This window comes from Gavialis gangeticus, unplaced genomic scaffold (genome assembly GCF_001723915.1).
Source record: "Gavialis gangeticus isolate Ggan-Ray unplaced genomic scaffold, GavGan_comp1, whole genome shotgun sequence".
Classification (NCBI taxonomy): Eukaryota; Metazoa; Chordata; order Crocodylia; family Gavialidae; genus Gavialis; species Gavialis gangeticus.
The window spans coordinates 249,181,466-249,200,214 of NW_017729032.1; the positions used below are offsets into that span (position 1 = coordinate 249,181,466).

General features: G+C 42.0%; 1 protein-coding gene across 1 annotated transcript in view; it reads left to right on the forward strand.

Annotated features, from left to right (window-relative positions):
• GABRR3 (gamma-aminobutyric acid type A receptor rho3 subunit) overlaps positions 1 to 18,749 on the forward strand; it is a 50,069-nt gene that overhangs the window by 14,360 nt on the left and 16,960 nt on the right. The window contains exons 3-6 of the mRNA XM_019523909.1: positions 10,893 to 10,960; positions 12,358 to 12,581; positions 16,482 to 16,564; positions 18,251 to 18,391. Coding sequence (XP_019379454.1) covers positions 10,893 to 10,960; positions 12,358 to 12,581; positions 16,482 to 16,564; positions 18,251 to 18,391 — 516 coding nt within the window. The remainder of the gene's footprint in view (positions 1 to 10,892; positions 10,961 to 12,357; positions 12,582 to 16,481; positions 16,565 to 18,250; positions 18,392 to 18,749) is intronic.

The window sequence follows — 18,749 nt, forward strand, 5'->3', positions numbered from 1 at the left end:
GCTGCCTGTGGTTGTTTCTGTGATCATGAGCAATTAAAAAGTCTTCTGAAGATTCCCATGCTCATAATATTATTACAAGCACTGGCAACGCTGTATGGATGAATAATACCTTCAACCTCTGTGCCAGAGAGGAGATGGTATTTTCACTCTTCTCCTATAACACCTATAAGGGTAAGGGACTGGAAGTCCAATTTTCTGTGTGTGTGTGTGTGGGGGGGTGTTTACAGGAGTAAGACTTTAGTTTAAGCTGTTGTGCGATCACCTCTATGTGCACTACACACACATGTAAATCAGGACAAAAATATTCTATGAAATGCAATTAATGAATGTTGTAGATGTTCGATTTTTAGAGTATAATTTGGTATTTTTCTGGTTCTGAGATGGCAAAACCCTTTGCTGAAAGGAGTACTTCTGAGGGCAAGGGGAGGGACTTCTGGTGGCAAAGATCAGGGGTTAGGGGGCAGGACTTCTGGTCCCAAGATGGTGACCAGGGGGTGGGGCACCCGTCAAGGGGCAGGGCTACCCATGGGGCCCTCAACAACTTGTTAACACTCGGTAAATGGCCTGAAATAATTGCCCACCCCTGGCGCAGGGGCTGAGGACTGCAAGCCCTGCAAGATTAAATCCTTTCCAAACATTAGGGTTTAACTTGTTCAGAAGAGCCTAAACTAAGCTGGTGAAAGGGAGCAGGCGCCACACGCAAGGAGGAGCAGCTGGAGATGGGCGGGACTCAATTCACCAGTTCCCTGCACCTTGTGTGTTATTCACACCAGTGCAGAGTAGGTGCGAAGCACCACCGTTCTGAAGTGGTAATGTGTAATACCAACTAGGCCCTCCCATTGCACTGGTATAAGTGATGGCACAAGGTGCAAGACAATGGTGGTAGATTGGGCCCAGTGCCTCTAGAAGCCCTGGTCGGCAAATTAGCTGGTGGAAGGGGTGATAGTCTGAATAAGTTAGAGATCAGTCTTGCTTCCTCCAATGAAGCTGTTCTGGAAGGCATGGAGTTTATAGAGTCCTGACCCTGACTGGTAGAGTCCTGCCAGCAGGATTGCCCACGCATCCTGTATAGCCTAACTACAGCAGTTACTGCAGGGGAAAGAGAGTGCTTACCGCTCCCCACTAGTGTACCTGCATAAGCCCAGCAATAATCTGGCTTTGGGACTAGGGAGAGACTTAGAGCACTTTGGCTTTACACAGGCAGGAGATGTGTTTTCTTCAAGCTTAATAAATAATAATGCACCTCAGTGCTGTGATTCCTGGTGGAGTTGTATCTGCCACATGCTCTAGTGCTATGTCAAAGCATGATTTATTCAGCTCAGTGGGATGCGTTCACTAAGGGGAGAAAAAAAAATCACAACAAAATGATGGGCTCAGGAGCATGTATTTGAAAAGCAAGTGTTTTTTATGTGGTATTGTGTCAAATTCTGTCCTTGGGGACACCAAGTGGGGCTTTTCAGATGTAACAGCTTGGAGCTGGGCTCAGAGATTTTACTAGCTTGGCTCTGCTATGCTTCCCAGAGCACGTGCACACTCCTCTTATGTCAGGTCTGGGGATGGGACTGCTGGCTCTGCACCGTGTGCTACCCTGAACCCAGCATAAGGACTTTCTATATAGAGGAATTCTTCTCTAGCTAGTTTAAATTCACTTTGCACCAGACATGCAGAGTACATGAGGCAGACCAGGAAATTAAACACAGGCTTGCTTGTGCTTGTAAAAAAATATAAAACCAGAAGGCACACATGCTAATTTTGATTACTGGGTACTAAAGCGAGTTTGAAGTGGTGGTAGGAGACTTTTTTGTTTTGACTTGTAGACTGTGCAAATATGTTTGGAGAAATCTTTGGGAAAATAAGTATAGAGGTCAAGAATGTCATTTTAACTATCACTGCCTTGCAGACACTAATATAGCTGTAGCTGGTACTGGCAAAAGTAAATATGGCATTTGCTTACTTGGTTACTTCTTCTTTTCCCCTTCTGAAAATGTGTCTGCAACTGTGGTGGTGAGTACACCAACTTTAGGCTGAATGGGCCAAACACTGCTGTCACTTACATGGGCGTAATCTCCTATAACCAAAGATATTCCAGATGTGCTCAGGTTTAAGCACAAGTAATATATGGCCCTGACTTTTTGCAAAAAGTAATTTAAAAATCAGTTTGTGTCTTTATTCACTTATTAATAGATTCATTGCAAATGCAAGGCCCAAGAATACGTATCAAAATGAATGAAAAACAGCAGGCAATTAATATGTTGTTTCTACTTATTGCTACGGAAATGCTAGAATGCTTGTATTTCATTGTAAAATTAGATTAAGTGAACCAAGCCCATAATGCAGTATTAGCTCTATTTGTATCCAAGCCCCTTTCATTATATTCACTGAAAGTTACATTGCACTTATCCCATTACATTGTTTGCCCTACTGGATTTTTGCCTTTGGTTTGGTTCCACTTCACAGGGTTCTCACAGGTTGAGTCGCAGGTACTCTGCCACAGTCATTGGCAGACACAGACAGGCCCTCAGGCTCAGTCTGCTGCAAAAGTAATATTGAAGGAAACCTTTGTCTGGGGCTGGTTGAGTTTTCAATAGTTGCCTCAATCTAAGCATGGCCAAAAGATCTCCCAGATATGGTTTTGGGAGCAAGTTATCAGGAGCTAGGCTAGAGCGAGAATTAACAACACAATAAACTACTGCGCAGTAATTCCCCCAGTAGGGGTTTTTGCTTTGCAATAAATGCAAGGTAGCTCACCTCTCAGGGAAAGTGGGGTAAACTACTTTTGCATTGACTGCTGATTATGAATGTGCACATGGAGTAGATGATGGACAGTTTCTGTGTCATGATGGACAGTTTCTGTGTCATTATGGACACAGAACCTGATGCCTTTACCTATCCAGATATCCTCATTGCTTGTCTCTTTCCCAGCTACCATAATCCACCCAACTTCCTCTCTTTGTTCATCACCTTAATTTGCCCTACCAGGCCGCATCCAGATGAGCACAGATGTGTGGTATGTGGTGCTGCAGACCCATCTGCGGTGCCACACATTGGACATGCCAAGGGACATGCAGGTATTAAAACCCACACTGAAAAAAAAGTGGGGTGGTGCACGTGGTGGCAGCACGTGCTGCTGCAAACTGGCGCCATGGATGCAGCCCTGGGAGGCCCTTAGGAGCCCAGGTAAGGCTGCTGGGGCCATCACAGTTGCTGGCCATGGCCTCTCCTACCCCACCTGGGGTAACCTGCCATGCATCAGGGCGTGCATGGCACAAGCATTCTCTGGGGCAAGCAGCAGTGGCAGACCTTGTGCCACTGCTACTTGTCCCCAGGGAAACAAATGTCTACGCTTGTCTGGATGCAGCTCCACTGTTAAAACAAATTAATCTGTAGTATGCCAATGGCATAAAGTATGATTTCCAGAGGGGAAACCATTAGCTCCTGGGATGAATACCTCAAACTATATTGTTGCTCTATAGTTACATTGGTTTGTTCAGATGAAACTGAATTAGGTGAACCATTACTGCCTTTGCTGGGGACATGGTGCCTTCGTCTACTTACTCCTGGAAGCAAAGACAATATGAATGAGTAAGAAGAGATGTTCTGCCCACAGTTTCTCAACACAGGATTCTACGTCTGCTGAATTGTGGGAAGGTATCTGGCAGCCTGAGTAATTGTCATTGCCTTAAAACACAGCACCCCCCCTGGAGAGAATGTTATCAAAGACCTGAAAACTTGGTGGGTTCAGATGCATATAAGTTATTTGCACATTTTACACCATGGTTCTGGTAAAAAAGAGTCTAATGTGGACTTCAACAAAAGAAAAAATATATGGCATTGCAAACCTCACACAGACTGGCCATGCTCGGTCCTAAAATTCAGGACCAAAAAGTGTGTCTACACAAGATGCTGTGTCACTGTAGCAATGAGTTGCAGCGACATAGCATTGCTGGGCAGGAGCTGTGACACTAATGCTACTGCGCAGTAGCAATGAGCTACTGTGTGCTACTGCACAGTAGGGCTGGAAATGACCCATGTGCTGCTGGGACTGTGCAGTAGTAACACAGTCTCTGCTAAAGCAAGTACTAAATGGCTGTAACAACTGTGCAGTCAGGGGCACTTGTAGACATGCCCAAAGATCACTTTTTCTGAATCAGTGTAGGCCAGTTCATGTGCCAAAAATATTTCTTGTAGCCAGCTAAGATCTGCCATCTCACTATGCAAACTAGTGCAAGATAGTCAGAACTGTGTTGAAGGAAGTGGTTGCAGATGGCTGTTCTTTGAATCCCTTTGAAATAATCCTCCTATGCATTATTTCTTAGCCATAATGCAGTACAGTTCCAAGTCTTTTGAAAAATTGCACTCTCTTTCTTTACCATCCCCCTTGAGGACATGCTGGAGTTGGCCACACCAGCCCTGCTCCCTCTCTTCACCTTTTTCACTTCCATTTTTTGTTTCTGTACAAGAGCCAGGTGCTCTATCGCTCGTCAAAGAGGAGATACCATGCCTGCTAGCTGGGTAACTTTCACCCTGCAACTAAACGAAGAGTAATTCACCATGTCTAGGGTAAGCAAGAGTCCAGGGGAAGTCCAAAGTAACACAAGGGTTCTGACAAGACATCTAACACCATTTTTTCCCCTGTCTGCACCATATCCCCCTACTGAAGATCTGAATAAAATATTCTCCCATTGTTACAAGAGATATCTTCCCACCTGCCTTCAAAGGTTACAGCTTTGGGATCCAAAGCAGGAAGCTGTCATTCAATGAGTGTTCCAAGACCTCTGTGCTTCCCTTGTCCATGACATCTTCCTTTACTCTGACAGTCCTTTAAAATACATCCTGGGCTTTGGCTACTTATGTATTTTGAACAAGCCAAGCAAAGATAAGAATCCCTTTGCTGTCAGTCCTCCAGCTTCATTTGTCCCAGGGAAACGTAATGCTGTTCTCAGAACTCTGCTATCTCTTGTGTTACCTTATGCTTTTGAGCATCTCTTTTTCCACCAGTGCAGAGTCACAGGCCTTTTTAGATTACAGATCTTGCCTCTTTTCTGGGCTTCTGCTAAGGTAACTGGAACCTTTTTATATACCTAATTCTTATCCCGTATGCGCTCTTAGCAAAGCTACGGTTTCTGGGACATGTATTTCCATGTGCTGGTCTGACACTGGGGACAACCTTTAAAACTGCAATATACCTTGTTACAATTCAGTGCAGTTTGAAGAGGGCTTAGGTGCTAGCCAAGAGTGCCTTGGTTATATCTTGTATTGGACTTTGCTTCTTGCATGTTTCCTGGACCATCACAGCTACCACAACACTCCAATCATATCCAAATGGGGGCAGTTTGGCAGAATAGGATATGTCTGACACTACATTCACAAGTAATAGATCTTGTATATGTATGTGCATTCAGTAGTAATTTGCCCTTCCTTCTTAAATGTTTGGAATATTGTGGAAATTATATTGTATGACAGCTAGGGAATGAGTTCATTATCAGGCAGGAAAAGAACAAAACGTTTGAATTCAAGAGCAGATTTTCTTAATTTCTCCATGTATCCTGTGAGGATGAATGTGTAATACACTGTATGGTAAAAGGGACAACTAATACTTCTTAGAAATCCACAGAAAACCAGTCATTGCTGCCATGGAATGGGTCACTGAAATGCTACTGAAAGTGCAAAAACCTACATTAAAAAAAAAAAAAAAGGTTGTTACATAACTTTGCGATACAGCTTTTATCTTTTGCTCCAGCCATCTATGAAAGTAAACTCAGTGCTCATGACAGAACTATGTGCTTTGTTTAAACCTTTTACATTCATAAAATAAAGAAAAGCAGATCCCATAGAGTAGAAGCAGTTTTGCATGAACGTGTAAATCCATCGGAAAAAACATATATATATATGTTGCTGAGGAGTAATTACCATGAGAATCTGCAGAACTCCCATTGTGAAAATCACTAATCCTCTAAAATAATGACCTGTAGCAATAGCCCAGCAGCCATTGAAGCCGCTCAATTTAATAACAAAATCCTTTCTCCTGTCCTCCAGTTCTGTCAAAACGGGAAACAAAAAACATAGCTTTCCCTTTGCTACTTTTTTCCAAAGTGAATGTGATGTTGGTGCCTGATTGTTTGCCACAGAGAGTGAAGTTCTCAGTTCATTAACAGAGCTGTTAATAAGCTGAGAACTCTATCTGCTGAATAGAAGAGGAAGGACAAGGTGCAGAAAGCTCCCAGTTCAGCAAGGTACTTAAACACATGACTACCTGTAAGCATGTGTTTCGCTGAAGTAACTGGGGCTACACTTGCCCTTAGGGCTAGTCAAAGGCTTATCTTCCTTGCCAGGTTAGGGTCAGAGTGAATGAAGGTGTCATCATCACTCCCTGTACTTTCTGGCTCAGGGATTTGATGTGCTCTAGCTCAGCACCAGTGAGGTGAGCAGGGGCTGGACAGTTCCAAGATGAGGTAATAATAATGAATTTACAGCTGTTTAGAGGTCAACAAAACTGCTTGTTCAACATCCCCTGTAACTATGGTTGGAATGGAAGTTATTTCATCCAGCTTTTTCTCCAAATACAGAAGAGAAACATTTATTGAACTCTTCTGCCTTTTCTGTGTTATTATTGGCAATTCTAGCATTTCCATCCAGTAATGGATGAATTGCATTTTAGAATTCTATTTTTTCCTGATATATTTAGTTATTTAGAGATATCATCCTAAATCTGCCAACCATAGATTCCTCCATGTGGCGTTTTGCTTCCCTTATCACTTTGATACAATTCCTTGCTTTGATTTATAATCATCATTGGGCACAGCTACATGTGCGTATTACTGCAGAGTTGACTCATTAGCTCTGCAGTAAAGCATCACCATCTACTCAAACGGTGCTCTTAGGCCACAGAAAGTTAATTAACTCCACTATAAGATAGTACTGCCCAACAGAAATACTACCCTGTGGCAGGGTTATTTACTCCACAGCAACACATGTGGTAGAGAGTGACCAGGGCTGGCTCGTGCATGAGGATGCTACAGTGTGGGTCTGCCTGTTGGCTAACCCTATACTGTAGCACCATTGTGCTCCAGTCAGCCTCGCTGCAGCACATTGAGCCAGGCTGGAGCAGTTCCAGGCTGGCAGGCTGACCCCCCCCGGACCTCCTGCCAGTTGGAGCTGCACCACCCTGGCTCATTGTGCTGCAGTCCTGTGTGCATGTGTAAACACTGCACCCAGGAGCAATAAACTGCAGCTTAAAGTGTGCTGGAGTTTATTCAGGTGCACTAATATCACATATAGATGCACCCACTGTCAACTTTCCCTTTATTCTACTTTTTGGTTTTTCAAATTTATTTTTATAGCTTCTTTTACTTCCTATATAAGCTAGGTTTTTTGTTTTTTTCCGCCTCAATCACTGTCGTCTCTTTTTCTATTGTGGGATTGTGGATTTTGGGGCACCTAGGAAAATGTTCTTAAATGGTTCCCAATTTTCTTTTCTGTTTAAATTATTTGTCCAAGCTGACTTGGCTTATCATTGCTTTCAGCTTTATGAAATTTGTCCCTTTCATGTGCAAAGTATGACTGGTTGGGACTATTTTGTTTGCACATAACAAATATGATCAAGTCACAATCAGCTGTACCTAATCTACCCTTTCATCAGTCTCTCTGATGTTCTCTAACAGCAAGGGCCAATTTTTTTGGCAGATGTGCACCAGATCAGCCCTGCACCCTCCCCAGTGCCACTCCAGCCCCTTCCCCTGCTCGACCTGCTTCTCTGCTTTTTGTTTCCTTCCCTGTGCTTCCTGCCCTGTGCTTCCTGCCCTGCTCTGCTTTTTCCCTTCCTGATCTGCCGTGTGCCACACACAAGTGCCACAGGTTAGCCACCCTTGTTTTATAAGGTCTGTACTTGTCCCTCCAATCCTAGAAACTGTCTCCCATCACAACCACCCATGTGTACTTCATATGCAGGGAGTCTCTTCTAACTACAAGAAAAAAGAAAACACAGCATGTTCATTTCAGGTCAGGATTATGATCCACTGCTGTCCATCATATTTTTAAACATAAAACTACACCTATCCCACTCAGAGCAGCGGGCAGAATGGAGAGCTTGCCTTGCAAAATACCTAGGTAGTAATTTGATACAGTATTTTATTGCTTATAAAATGTCAATAGCACTTAAATTAACATCTATCCATCTTCTGTTGCCTCTCTGCTTACCGCCAGCCAGTGCCCATACTGTCTATTCTGGTCTTATAATAGTATTTGAACAAGTTTTCCCAATATGAGTGTAAAGAACCCCAGAGCCATGTCTATTGTCTACCATAGTTCTTGCTGTTGGTAGCACCAGTGTAGCTGCACCAGTACTGAAAAACAGTCATTAGATTTCTTAAGAAACAGCTTGCCCTCAACCAGGGTTGTAAGCAGCTAACAGAAAGGTTGAGGACTCAGAAGACCCTTTCTAAACACAGACAATCTGAAATAAGGAAAATCCATCTTAAGGAAACTCAAACTTAATTTGTGCTTTTAAAACATGAGGTCAAATTCTGGGAAGTCACTAGGAAATCACTGAGGTTGCACCAGTATACTGGAAAGCAGAACTTGTCCCATTGTCTTTATGTTCTGCTCTACCCTGGGATGGGCTCTTTAAACTATACAAAAAAGATCTGAACATTTCCTGCATTTTAAATACTTTGGTTAAAATGTCATGTTCCCCCTTCTCAGGAATGAAGATATGATCTTTCTCCTCTGATGGAACTTGTATTCTGCTATCAGTTGATAAGAGTACTACTTGGATCTGGGCAAGAAAGACTTTTTGATCTGAAAATGAAATGTCATGCTAGAAGCTTTGATTTAAAATTAGCTTCTTTCTTCTACATGGGAGAGTGGGGGGGATTGTTCAAGAAAATGGAAAGTCCATTTTTTCAGTGTTGGGTTTTCATTATTTTTTCAAAATCAGGTGTTCCCAGTGGAAATGTCCATTGTGATTAAAAAGCCAGTTTTAGTAAGAACAAGTTTCAAATGAAAACTGTTGATGTAACTAGCTCCCATAGCGGACTGCACAGGAATAATAAGGAAGTTGAATTACTGCATTTATAAGCAGAGAGCACAGCAACATGTGCATAGCCCTGACTATGAGTGCTGTAACTAGGGTAGGGGGTGACTGGGATAGGTGAGCTGGTCACTGACTTTGTTATGGGGGAAAAGGGGGAACAGCTGCTGCTAGAGGATCTCACTGGCAGCATGGCAGCAACCAGAAGTTGCTGTTGCCCCTGAATGTGGCAGTTGCTCCAGGCACCTGGGAACATCATTATACTGCTGCTGACTACATAGTTCCTTGAACATGCATCGGAGGGAAAGATCTCATTTGACTTGAGCCTGCAGAGAGCTGCTGGTGGTTGCTCTGTAAATAAATGCAACATGAAAACCAGAGGCACAGTCTTATGACTGAAGGGGAATTGAATGCTGCATTAATTACAATTAAAATTTTTTTTTTTTGCAAAAATCTTGTTGATCTAATAAAAGATAGCATCTCTACTATGAGTCCTGATTGCATTAATTATGTTGTTCAGCCACCTTGTCCTTCTTGCCTAATTGCAAGCTATACTGGGGAGCATAGCTGAGTGCTTCCTTTGCTTGCTGATGGTTGTGCTGGGATGCTGTGTCCTGAGGCTCACTGTAGTGTACCTTTCTAGAACTTGACAAATCCAGAGTAGAATCAAAGCTTCTTCATGCTTGGTTCTCCCCAACAAGACACTAGAATAAGCAGTGTAGTGCTTAAAGGAAATGCAGTAACTTTGCTCCTATATTAGATAACTACAAAAAACTACCCTGCTGACTAGTTCTCAGTACTCCCAGCCTTTCGGCTCACTTTTTACTTCGCATTTATATTCACAGAAGATACTTACATGAGCTGTACAGGATCAAGTCCCGCTTAAAATACACAAATGAAATAAAGGAATTGCATAGCAGTGTTTTTTTTTATGTCATTTTACATTTTTGCATAAATGAGATATTCCATTGTTTCTTTAAAACACTGCATATACCACTTTCAAAAGTTGTATATGGACCTTGACTTTGTGCCACCAGAAAAATTGTTATGGTGACACAAAGGCTGTGGAAACAGACATCCATGCCCCTTGTTACACCTCAAATGCCCCAAATTTGTGGCCACAATATAGGTGGTCTGATTTTGTGCCACTATTTTGCAGCCAGTGTCTGCTTTAAGACAGGAGAGCATAGGCAGCCTGAAGCTGCCCGCACCCTCCAACTGCCCTGAGCAGGGACTCTTGGGGCTTCAGGGACCCAGTCCTGAGTGCAGGGACTTGGGGCATGTGCGATCAGGCTCCTGAAGCCCTGGGAGCATCTGTCTGGGTTCCCCTGTCTGGGATTCCCCGGGTGTGTCTACAAATGAGGAAACCTTGGTTTCCTTGTTTGCAGAGATGCGCACCTAGGGAATTATCTGGGCACCTGTCTCTGCAAACAGGGAAACCCTGGTTTTCCCCACTGGTAGAGAAATTACTCCTATCCAGGAAACAGCAGGAGCCAGATCCCATGGGACAGCAAGGCAACATCTGTTTCGCTGATCCATTTCATTTGGTGATGTCTGTTTGTATCCTAAAGAAAGCTTTGGAATCATAAGAAAATTGTCTTCTGCTCTGCAGACTTCAGGGACATGTTGCAAATTTCAGTGATATCCTGTGGACTGCAATGGGTTTGCTTAAAGATATGTACTCTTATAATCAAGTCTTCATCATAGTTTCTTTCAGGTATTGATATGGTCTCAGTGGATGGACCCAAGACAGAATGTGTATGAGGAGGTAGAAATCTGTAGGGTTTAGAGTTTAAATTCAAATATTTTCTTCTTTTTAAGCACTTGTACTTCTCACCTCATTTTTTGTGCTATTATTTTGCAGGGTCACCAATCCCAGTAGGCATTGATGTGCAGATAGAAAGCATTGACAGCATTTCTGAAGTTGACATGGTACATTTTATAATTATTGTTGTGTTACTAAAACTAATGGAATTCATAATTGTAATGAAAACTCAGGGGTCACCAATGTCTCAAAAACAGCCCTCCAAAATGCTGATCTAGAATGGTATAATTAAAGAAGTAGAGTTTAAGAGGGTATTTTCTTTTCTCAATATGCAGGAGTAATGCCCACTGAAAGTAATAACTATTACATGCGATTATGTGCTGGATTGTTCGCTTGTGCAGGAGAGAAGGACACAGCATGTAAAGCTCTGATTTTTAAAAAGCTGAGCACTCAGCTATTCCTATTGTTTTTGTTGTGAGCCCTTAGATGCTCTGTATTTACACTGGTTCCTAGTCATGTTTATCCCCAGGTTATAGCTTATGGTTAAACACATCCATCAAGAAACCTTTAGTGGCCTCTTTGTGCTAGTTTATAACTGTATTGATTAATGCATAATATTGAATACCTTGTGAAACGCAGTGAAAATTTAAGTGTAGCTACACTACCCTACACAGTAAAACTTATAGTGTAGCCAAATTTAGCCAGGTGCTAACTGGAACAGGAAAAAATATATATCCTCGATGCACAACTCTTTGCCAAATGCCAAGTTTCTCAAAACATGGCACGATGAAGCTTTTCAAAGAAAAGATCACAGATCCTAACATTCAGAAACAAGATATTTTTCTCTAGTTCCATTCTTGGAAACAGTTGAATAGGCTTGAGACAGATACCCAGCATCAAAAATTTCCTCCCAAATGGTTAATTTTTTTTCAAAGTCATAGTCAGCTGAAAACAGGTTCTTAGAATAGAAAGTAACAGGAAACCTAAATAAAAGGCAGTGCTACTGGTTCTGTCCACAGCAGTGGGCAAGAACATACCTTTCATCTATAGTGAATTTCAATACATGGCACTTATGTGTTATGTGGATTTGTTATGCTGGGGTACATCTGGTGTAGTCACAGGCATGTAGCTGAAATCAGATCTTTCCTGGTGTGTGCTAGATTTAGGAATTTTGATTTATTGGATGAAAATAATGATATATATGCATATAAATAAATCATGGCAAGAGAAAGAGCAGAAAGCTCTTGCTGGGTGTATCCCCAGAGTCTTCTTGCTGTGTCAGTTCTGGGTTTGAAACACACAGAACAGGAGCAGGTGGGCAAGGCTTAATTTCCAGCCTCAAGAGAGTTGTGTAGCAAGTCCTCAGTTGCCTGAACTACTAGTGCTAGCTACCTGGAGCAAACAACAGACATCTCATAGGCATCTCTCATCCACAACACTCTCAATGCTCTGGAGGCCTCACTGTGGTTTGAGGATTCTGCTTACTTTTACTATTTATCATTGCTGTATTCAGAAGCAGGACAATAACACATGCTTTCATCCTTTTAATTTACTTTACACAAAGGACTTCACAATGACTTTATACCTCAGACATTACTGGAAAGACGAGAGGCTTTCGTTTCCTAGTACCAAAAACAGAAGCATGACCTTTGATGGAAGACTGATAAAGAAGATCTGGGTACCTGATGTGTTCTTTGTCCACTCCAAGAGATCTTTCATCCATGATACAACTATGGAGAATGTCATGCTCCGGGTATACCCTGATGGCAATGTACTCTTTAGCCTACGGTAAGAACAATGTTGCCTTATAAGTGTCAGTAGCAAGATATGACATGAATAATTTTGCCTGCCTCAGCAGGTCAAGCTCAGAAGTCATTGTACTACCTAGTGAGAAAGTATCTGGTATCCATGCCATTAAACATCAAGTCTTCCCAATAAGGTTTGTTTTTAGCTTATTCCAGGGCTGTCCAATTGGCAGCCTGCATGCTGCTTGTGCCGCCTAAGGGGTTAAACTATACCCCCTTCCCCTCCCCCTCCCAGGTCTCCCCTCCCAGGCTCCCCTCGCCGCTAGTCCCCGAATCACTCCAGCTGGTGCTGCAGCCAGGGCCCTTGGCTCATCCTCTCTTCTCTAGTTTTCCCTAGAGGGTAGTTTAGGGTAGAGCAGGGCAGGGTAGGTGGCATGGCTCAGCACACCCTGCAGTGCCAGGGGAACCTGTGGCATAGTGCAGGGGGAGCCTGCAGCCAAGGAGGTGTGTGGGGGGAGGAGCAGGGGTGTAGTGCAGTGGGGGTGGGGGAGCTGCCACCCATGTGTTGCTGGGGTATCTTACTCCCAGGGAGATGAGGGGGCCTAGAGCCCCTGCTGGTGTGGGCCATGCAGTGTGTGACCCTTGGCTGCTAAAAGGTTGGATAGCCCTAGCTTATTCAGTATGTTGAGATTGCTACTCTGTTAATAAAGATGGCAGCTAAGGGCTGGTCCTTTATTTTTTAAATACAGAAAAAGGGGATCTTAATATCGTCCTCAAGTTTCTGAAAATATTAATCTCTGCTTTCACTGAAGGGTCTTTAGAAATTGGTGCTGACGTGTACATCCATACCTACAGCTGATCCTGTGTCAGCTAACATGATTTTTCAAGTACAGGCAGTCCTTGACTTACAACACTTCGAGTTACAATGTTTCTCACTTACATCATTTATAAATTGACACCCTGCTTCAACTTTACAATGCCAGTTTCGACTTTACAACGCTTAATCCAATGAGATGCCATGCCAGCAAACAAACTCACTACGTCGCTCATCTCCCTGGAGAACATCTGTCCAAACTTCCTTAGACACTTTCTTTAAGAAAGCAGCCAAATCTCTAGAAAAACCTACAGCCAAGACTCCCGAGAAGACTCCAGCCAAGAACACTTTTAAAAGTCCAACTAAGAGCCTTTCAAAAAGTCCAGCAAAGTCACCTCAGAGAAGTCCTTCCAAATCCATGATTGCTATTTACAATATAAATACAATAATGTAGCTGTATTACTAATCTATAATTGATCAAGTACAAAATTCTGGGGTATTTTTGGTGAAATGAAAATAGGGTATCAGGCTTTGGTTCAGGAACCAATCCCCCATTTATAACATTGTTTTTTATGAGAAAATTGGTTCCAAGTTACAATGTTTCGACTTAAGATGTGGTTTTCAGAAACCAGTTGTGTCGTAAGTCCAAGGACTGCCTGTAATTTAAATTCAGAATCTATCTGGATCATAGAATCGTAGGAAAGTGGAGCTGGAAGGAACCTAACAAGGTCATTTAGTCCAGCCCCTTGCTCAAGCCAGGGTCATTCCTAACTAAACAACCCCAGCCAAGTGTCTAACCTGCTCCTAAAAATATCCAAGGATGAAGATTCCCCAACTTCTCTAGGCAGCCTGTTCCAATGTTTAACCGTCTTCATAATGAGAAAGTTCTTCCTAATCTCCAACCTAAATTTCCCCTACTACTTTATTGCTACTCCTGTCCCCTCAGACCAAAAGAATAATCAATCTCCATTCTCTTTATAACCGCCCTTCAGGTATTTGAGTACTGTTAGCAAATCCCGTCTCTGCATTCTCCTCTCCAGACTAACATCCTTTTCTCCAGAATGGCTTGAGTTACTGAACCTTGTTAATATTAGTGGCATAAGTATTAATAGAGGCAAACAAATCCAGCATTGGCACTACAGCCAATACACTTTTCTGTTATTTTATGTATCAGTTTGTTGTGTGGTGGTTGAAATATTTACATTTTATTCTTTTTTTAATTTCACATGTAAATACAGAAACATCAAGGACTACAAGAACAGCTACTGTTGGAAAACAGTTACTTTTAAAGTTTTTATCAATACTTCAGTGCTTATTGTGTCTTTTTGTTCAAGAAGTCCAATAAAATTACAAATTGTTGACAAACAACAAAAATCTCTTCTCATATCTGCATGAAAGATATTAGCACTGATATTTTCCCCCAAAGGCACTACCACTAATATCCATGGGAGCTACACATGTATGGGGAAAGCAGGGTAGGTGGAGCTGATAACCTACTGAACAGCACAATGAAAATGATTTGGGTGGTTTTTTTAAACAAGAGCAGAAACATTAAGCAAGTACGCCCTTGCCATCTGCAGTGCATCATTTATTTTCATATTGAGGGGACTTATGCACATCAGATGATGTGGCAAAGATTATTTAAAAGGACAAAATTTTCCCTAGTGCAGAAGTCTAGCCTGAAGTTGTGAGGTATATAATTCCTATTGACCTGGGACTTAAATGGCACATAGGCTTTGTGTTGGCTTTTTTGATTTCAGTACAATGTAAGCTTCAGCTTTTCACGTGACATAGATCAGAGGAAATGTTCTTTGGTTTAGATGAGGTTTAGAATGACTAAGACCATGCAGTGGGGTAGAAACCTGAGTTATTTCAGTATCTGTGTTCTTAAAGAATCAAATGTTCATAAAAAGCCTCCTTTGATATTGCTAGATTTACATTCAAAGGATACTGTTTAATCCATATCCGGACTATTTGTGGAAAATCTGCATATTCCCCATTTTTGTGTTCATAATACCCAGTATTGAATACTGTATTTCATTTATTTTTAAACTAGCTAACCTGGCCTTCATTCTATAAACCAACATACAGCTGCTGGTCACTGAGTCTTCTGCAGCTACATAAACTGAAACCCACAGAAGTGTAAATTTTAAAGACATCAGCTTCAGAACACCATTTCAGTCAGTTAAAATCCTACATTTTTAAACACTCACAATACAATCATCAACCATGAGTCACTGAAATTCAATTATAACCACAACCAGATTTACTTTGAGTTTGACTCAATATAAAAATTCACTGGAGAATCCATGCAAAATGTCAAATCTAAGATAAGCTCATTACAGCACAGGGAAATGTAGCACTAACTAAAACTATAGCCTGTATTTAAATTTGAACTGCTGCCTCTAACCTTTTATTTTATTTATTGGATAAAATGTTAGAACACTTATCATCCACATATTCATGGGAAACCAGATGGAACGACAGAATTAACATCCTTACTTGGTTTCTCCTGCAACCTAGGGCTCAGATGTTAAACACACCAGCAATTTTTATATGTAAGATACCAAGTGTGTTTGTGGCAGGGACAGTGTTAAAAATCAGGGCTTATCTTTTTATAGAATTATATTTTCTAGTCTTACTGTGAAAATAGTTTTTGGAGTATGCTGTGCTACATTGCTATCTGTTTGGGTCTACTCATGAGAAGATTAGAAAAAGCACCAAGAATTGTAAATTTTCCCTGTTGGTCTTGATAAGATGTAAATTTGAAAACATAACCAGTCATGAAATGCCTTAAAGTGAGAGCAAGTGAGAGCAAGCACCTTGAACCTCAGATAGGAGGGAGCAGGAATCCCAGAAGCAGAGTGATTAAAAATTGAAGAAGACAAGCAAAAAGTTAGAAAATATTGTTTTGGTTTTTATATAAACCATTTTCCTACCAGTTTGGATTTACCTTTTAAACAAAAAGGTCATTTCAGGATCACTCAAAATGACAAAGAACAAAATCTTTAGCAGGGCCAGGATTCTACCCAAATGACTTGAGATTTCACAGTAAGATGCTGCTAAGTCACCGATTCTTTTTAGACATTATAAACATTGTCATTATTTTTTTTCTTGTCCCTTTTGTAGGATAACAGTTTCTGCCATGTGTTTCATGGATTTCAGTAGGTTTCCTCTGGACACACAGAATTGTTCTCTAGAACTGGAAAGCTGTAAGTTTGACTCTAGCATGACAACATGTACTTTATATATGTGTTCTTATTCACGGTCCAGTTTGTCCATAGTAGTTCCCCCTTAGGAGACACTCTGGGCATGTCTACGCATGTGCATTTACTGCACAGTAACCAGAATTACTGTGCAGTACAGGTGCACATCTACATGTGCATGCCCTTACCATGCAGTAAATATGGCGACTTATGCTGACTTGAGCGATTAGTTAGTGCTCAGTAATGCATGTGTAAATGCCTTACTGCACAGTAACACTGTGTGTATGGACTGACTTAGCATTAACTTTAGTCCCAAGTCAGTCCACACAGCATTAATGTGCTTTCACACCTGCATGTGTATACACTGGCCTATTCCCACTTACTGTGCAGTAATTTACAGTGCAGTAAATTTAAGATGGCATAAATGCACATGTAGACAGTGAAGTCCCCTGTTTCATTGGCTTTGAAGATGAGCCTTTTAGTCTTACCAGGAAACACTGCCCCCCCCCGGCATTTTCCAGAACAACCTCAAGAGCTCTGCATGTATTGTGGAAGGCTAAAAGGAAGGATGTTCTTTCGTACTCCATAGTTATGGAGAATCCTTTATGGAAAGATAGAGCCATCTGTCCTTTGGCGTAATTCATTTTTAAAGGTGATCTGAAAATATTTGACTAAAAACAGGGTACAAAGGCTTTTAGATCCTGCCCTTCTACTGATTAGCAAAAACAGTAGAAACTGCAGTCTCCCCAGTTCAAGAATGTAATGTGTCTGGTGATGACTGGGAGCTGCACTTAGGGACTAAGTTAGGTTTCAACCTACTTATAGGCTACCAAGTAGAATTGGGTCAAAACTGAAGATTTTTGGAAACATTTTAGCTTAGTTGGGAACATTCAGCAGAAATAATGTTTTGCTGGACTTTTTCCCACCACTTCTAGTTAGCTGCTACAAGCTGCTGTCTCAGGGCATGTGTAGATGAAACAGGGGCCCTAAACTGAAGCGGTGAATTTTTTAAAACACTGCTTCAATTTAGGTCCAAGTAAACCCCCATGTCATGCACACACCCCTGCACTTACCTGCCTCTCCGGTGGCAGGGAGGGGAGGGCGGGCTGCTGGTGGACGGAGCAGTCCCTGGGCTGGCAGGAGCTGGTGCTTCCTTCCATGGCAGCAGTGGCTCCCTCCCAGGCAGTACCTGCCCGCAGGCACCTGGCTTGTATGGTCCCAGGGGGCACCACAGCCATGAAGGGAAACACCGGGCCCCCGCACAGCTCAGGTAGGCAGGCAGGCTCTAGGGAAAAAAAAAAAGATCAGGCTCACTGCTTTTTTTTTTTTTTCCTTAGGTGGAACCTGCCTTCCCAGGCTGCTGCCAGGCTGCCTGCAGGGCTTCTTGCAGAGCCCCTGAGCTCTAAGGAGCCCGGTGCTTCACTCTGCGGCTGTAGGGCAGCAAACTAAACTCATTGGAGGAGTGTTAGTTTGCTATGCCCTGAGTCATTTAAGGCGCATTATGCTGCCAAATTTGCTACAGTGGCTGGAATTACTGCGCAATACACTGCCAATGTGTGCAAACACCAACACCATTAAAGCGGTGCAAAAGCATTTAACCCACTTTAAAGTGCTGGGCACACATCCCCCCAAGGAAAACCATGACAGCCTTGTCTTGGTAGAGCTGGTAATTTAGCTTTTATTCTCTTGCAGATGCTTACAATGAAGATGACCTGATGCTGTACTGGAAACATGGGAATGAGTCATTAAGCACAGATGAGCACATCTCCCTTTCCCAGTTCTTCATTGAAGAGTTCAGTGCTTCTAGTGGACTAGCTTTCTACAGCAGTACTGGTATAGTAAGCTTGGTGGCATTAGAAGATAAACACATAGCTCTACCACATGTAGATACACATTTTCTCTTTTATTTGACTATTAATAAATGATGGTGATCATCATCACCATCACCATTAAAACACTTAGAATTAAACAGATGCAGAACTGTTCACTCACAATGGATTTGTTGTCTATACTCTGACCTCTGGTTCTTTTGGGTTATATTACCATATTTACCCAAAGTCCAAGATGACATCAAACTGAATTCATTTGATTCTATACATGGAAAATTATAAATACGTTATAACTTAATTATAAACGTGTTCTAATTTTCCATGTATAGGAACTAAGTACTGGGGGATCATCTTAAATTTGT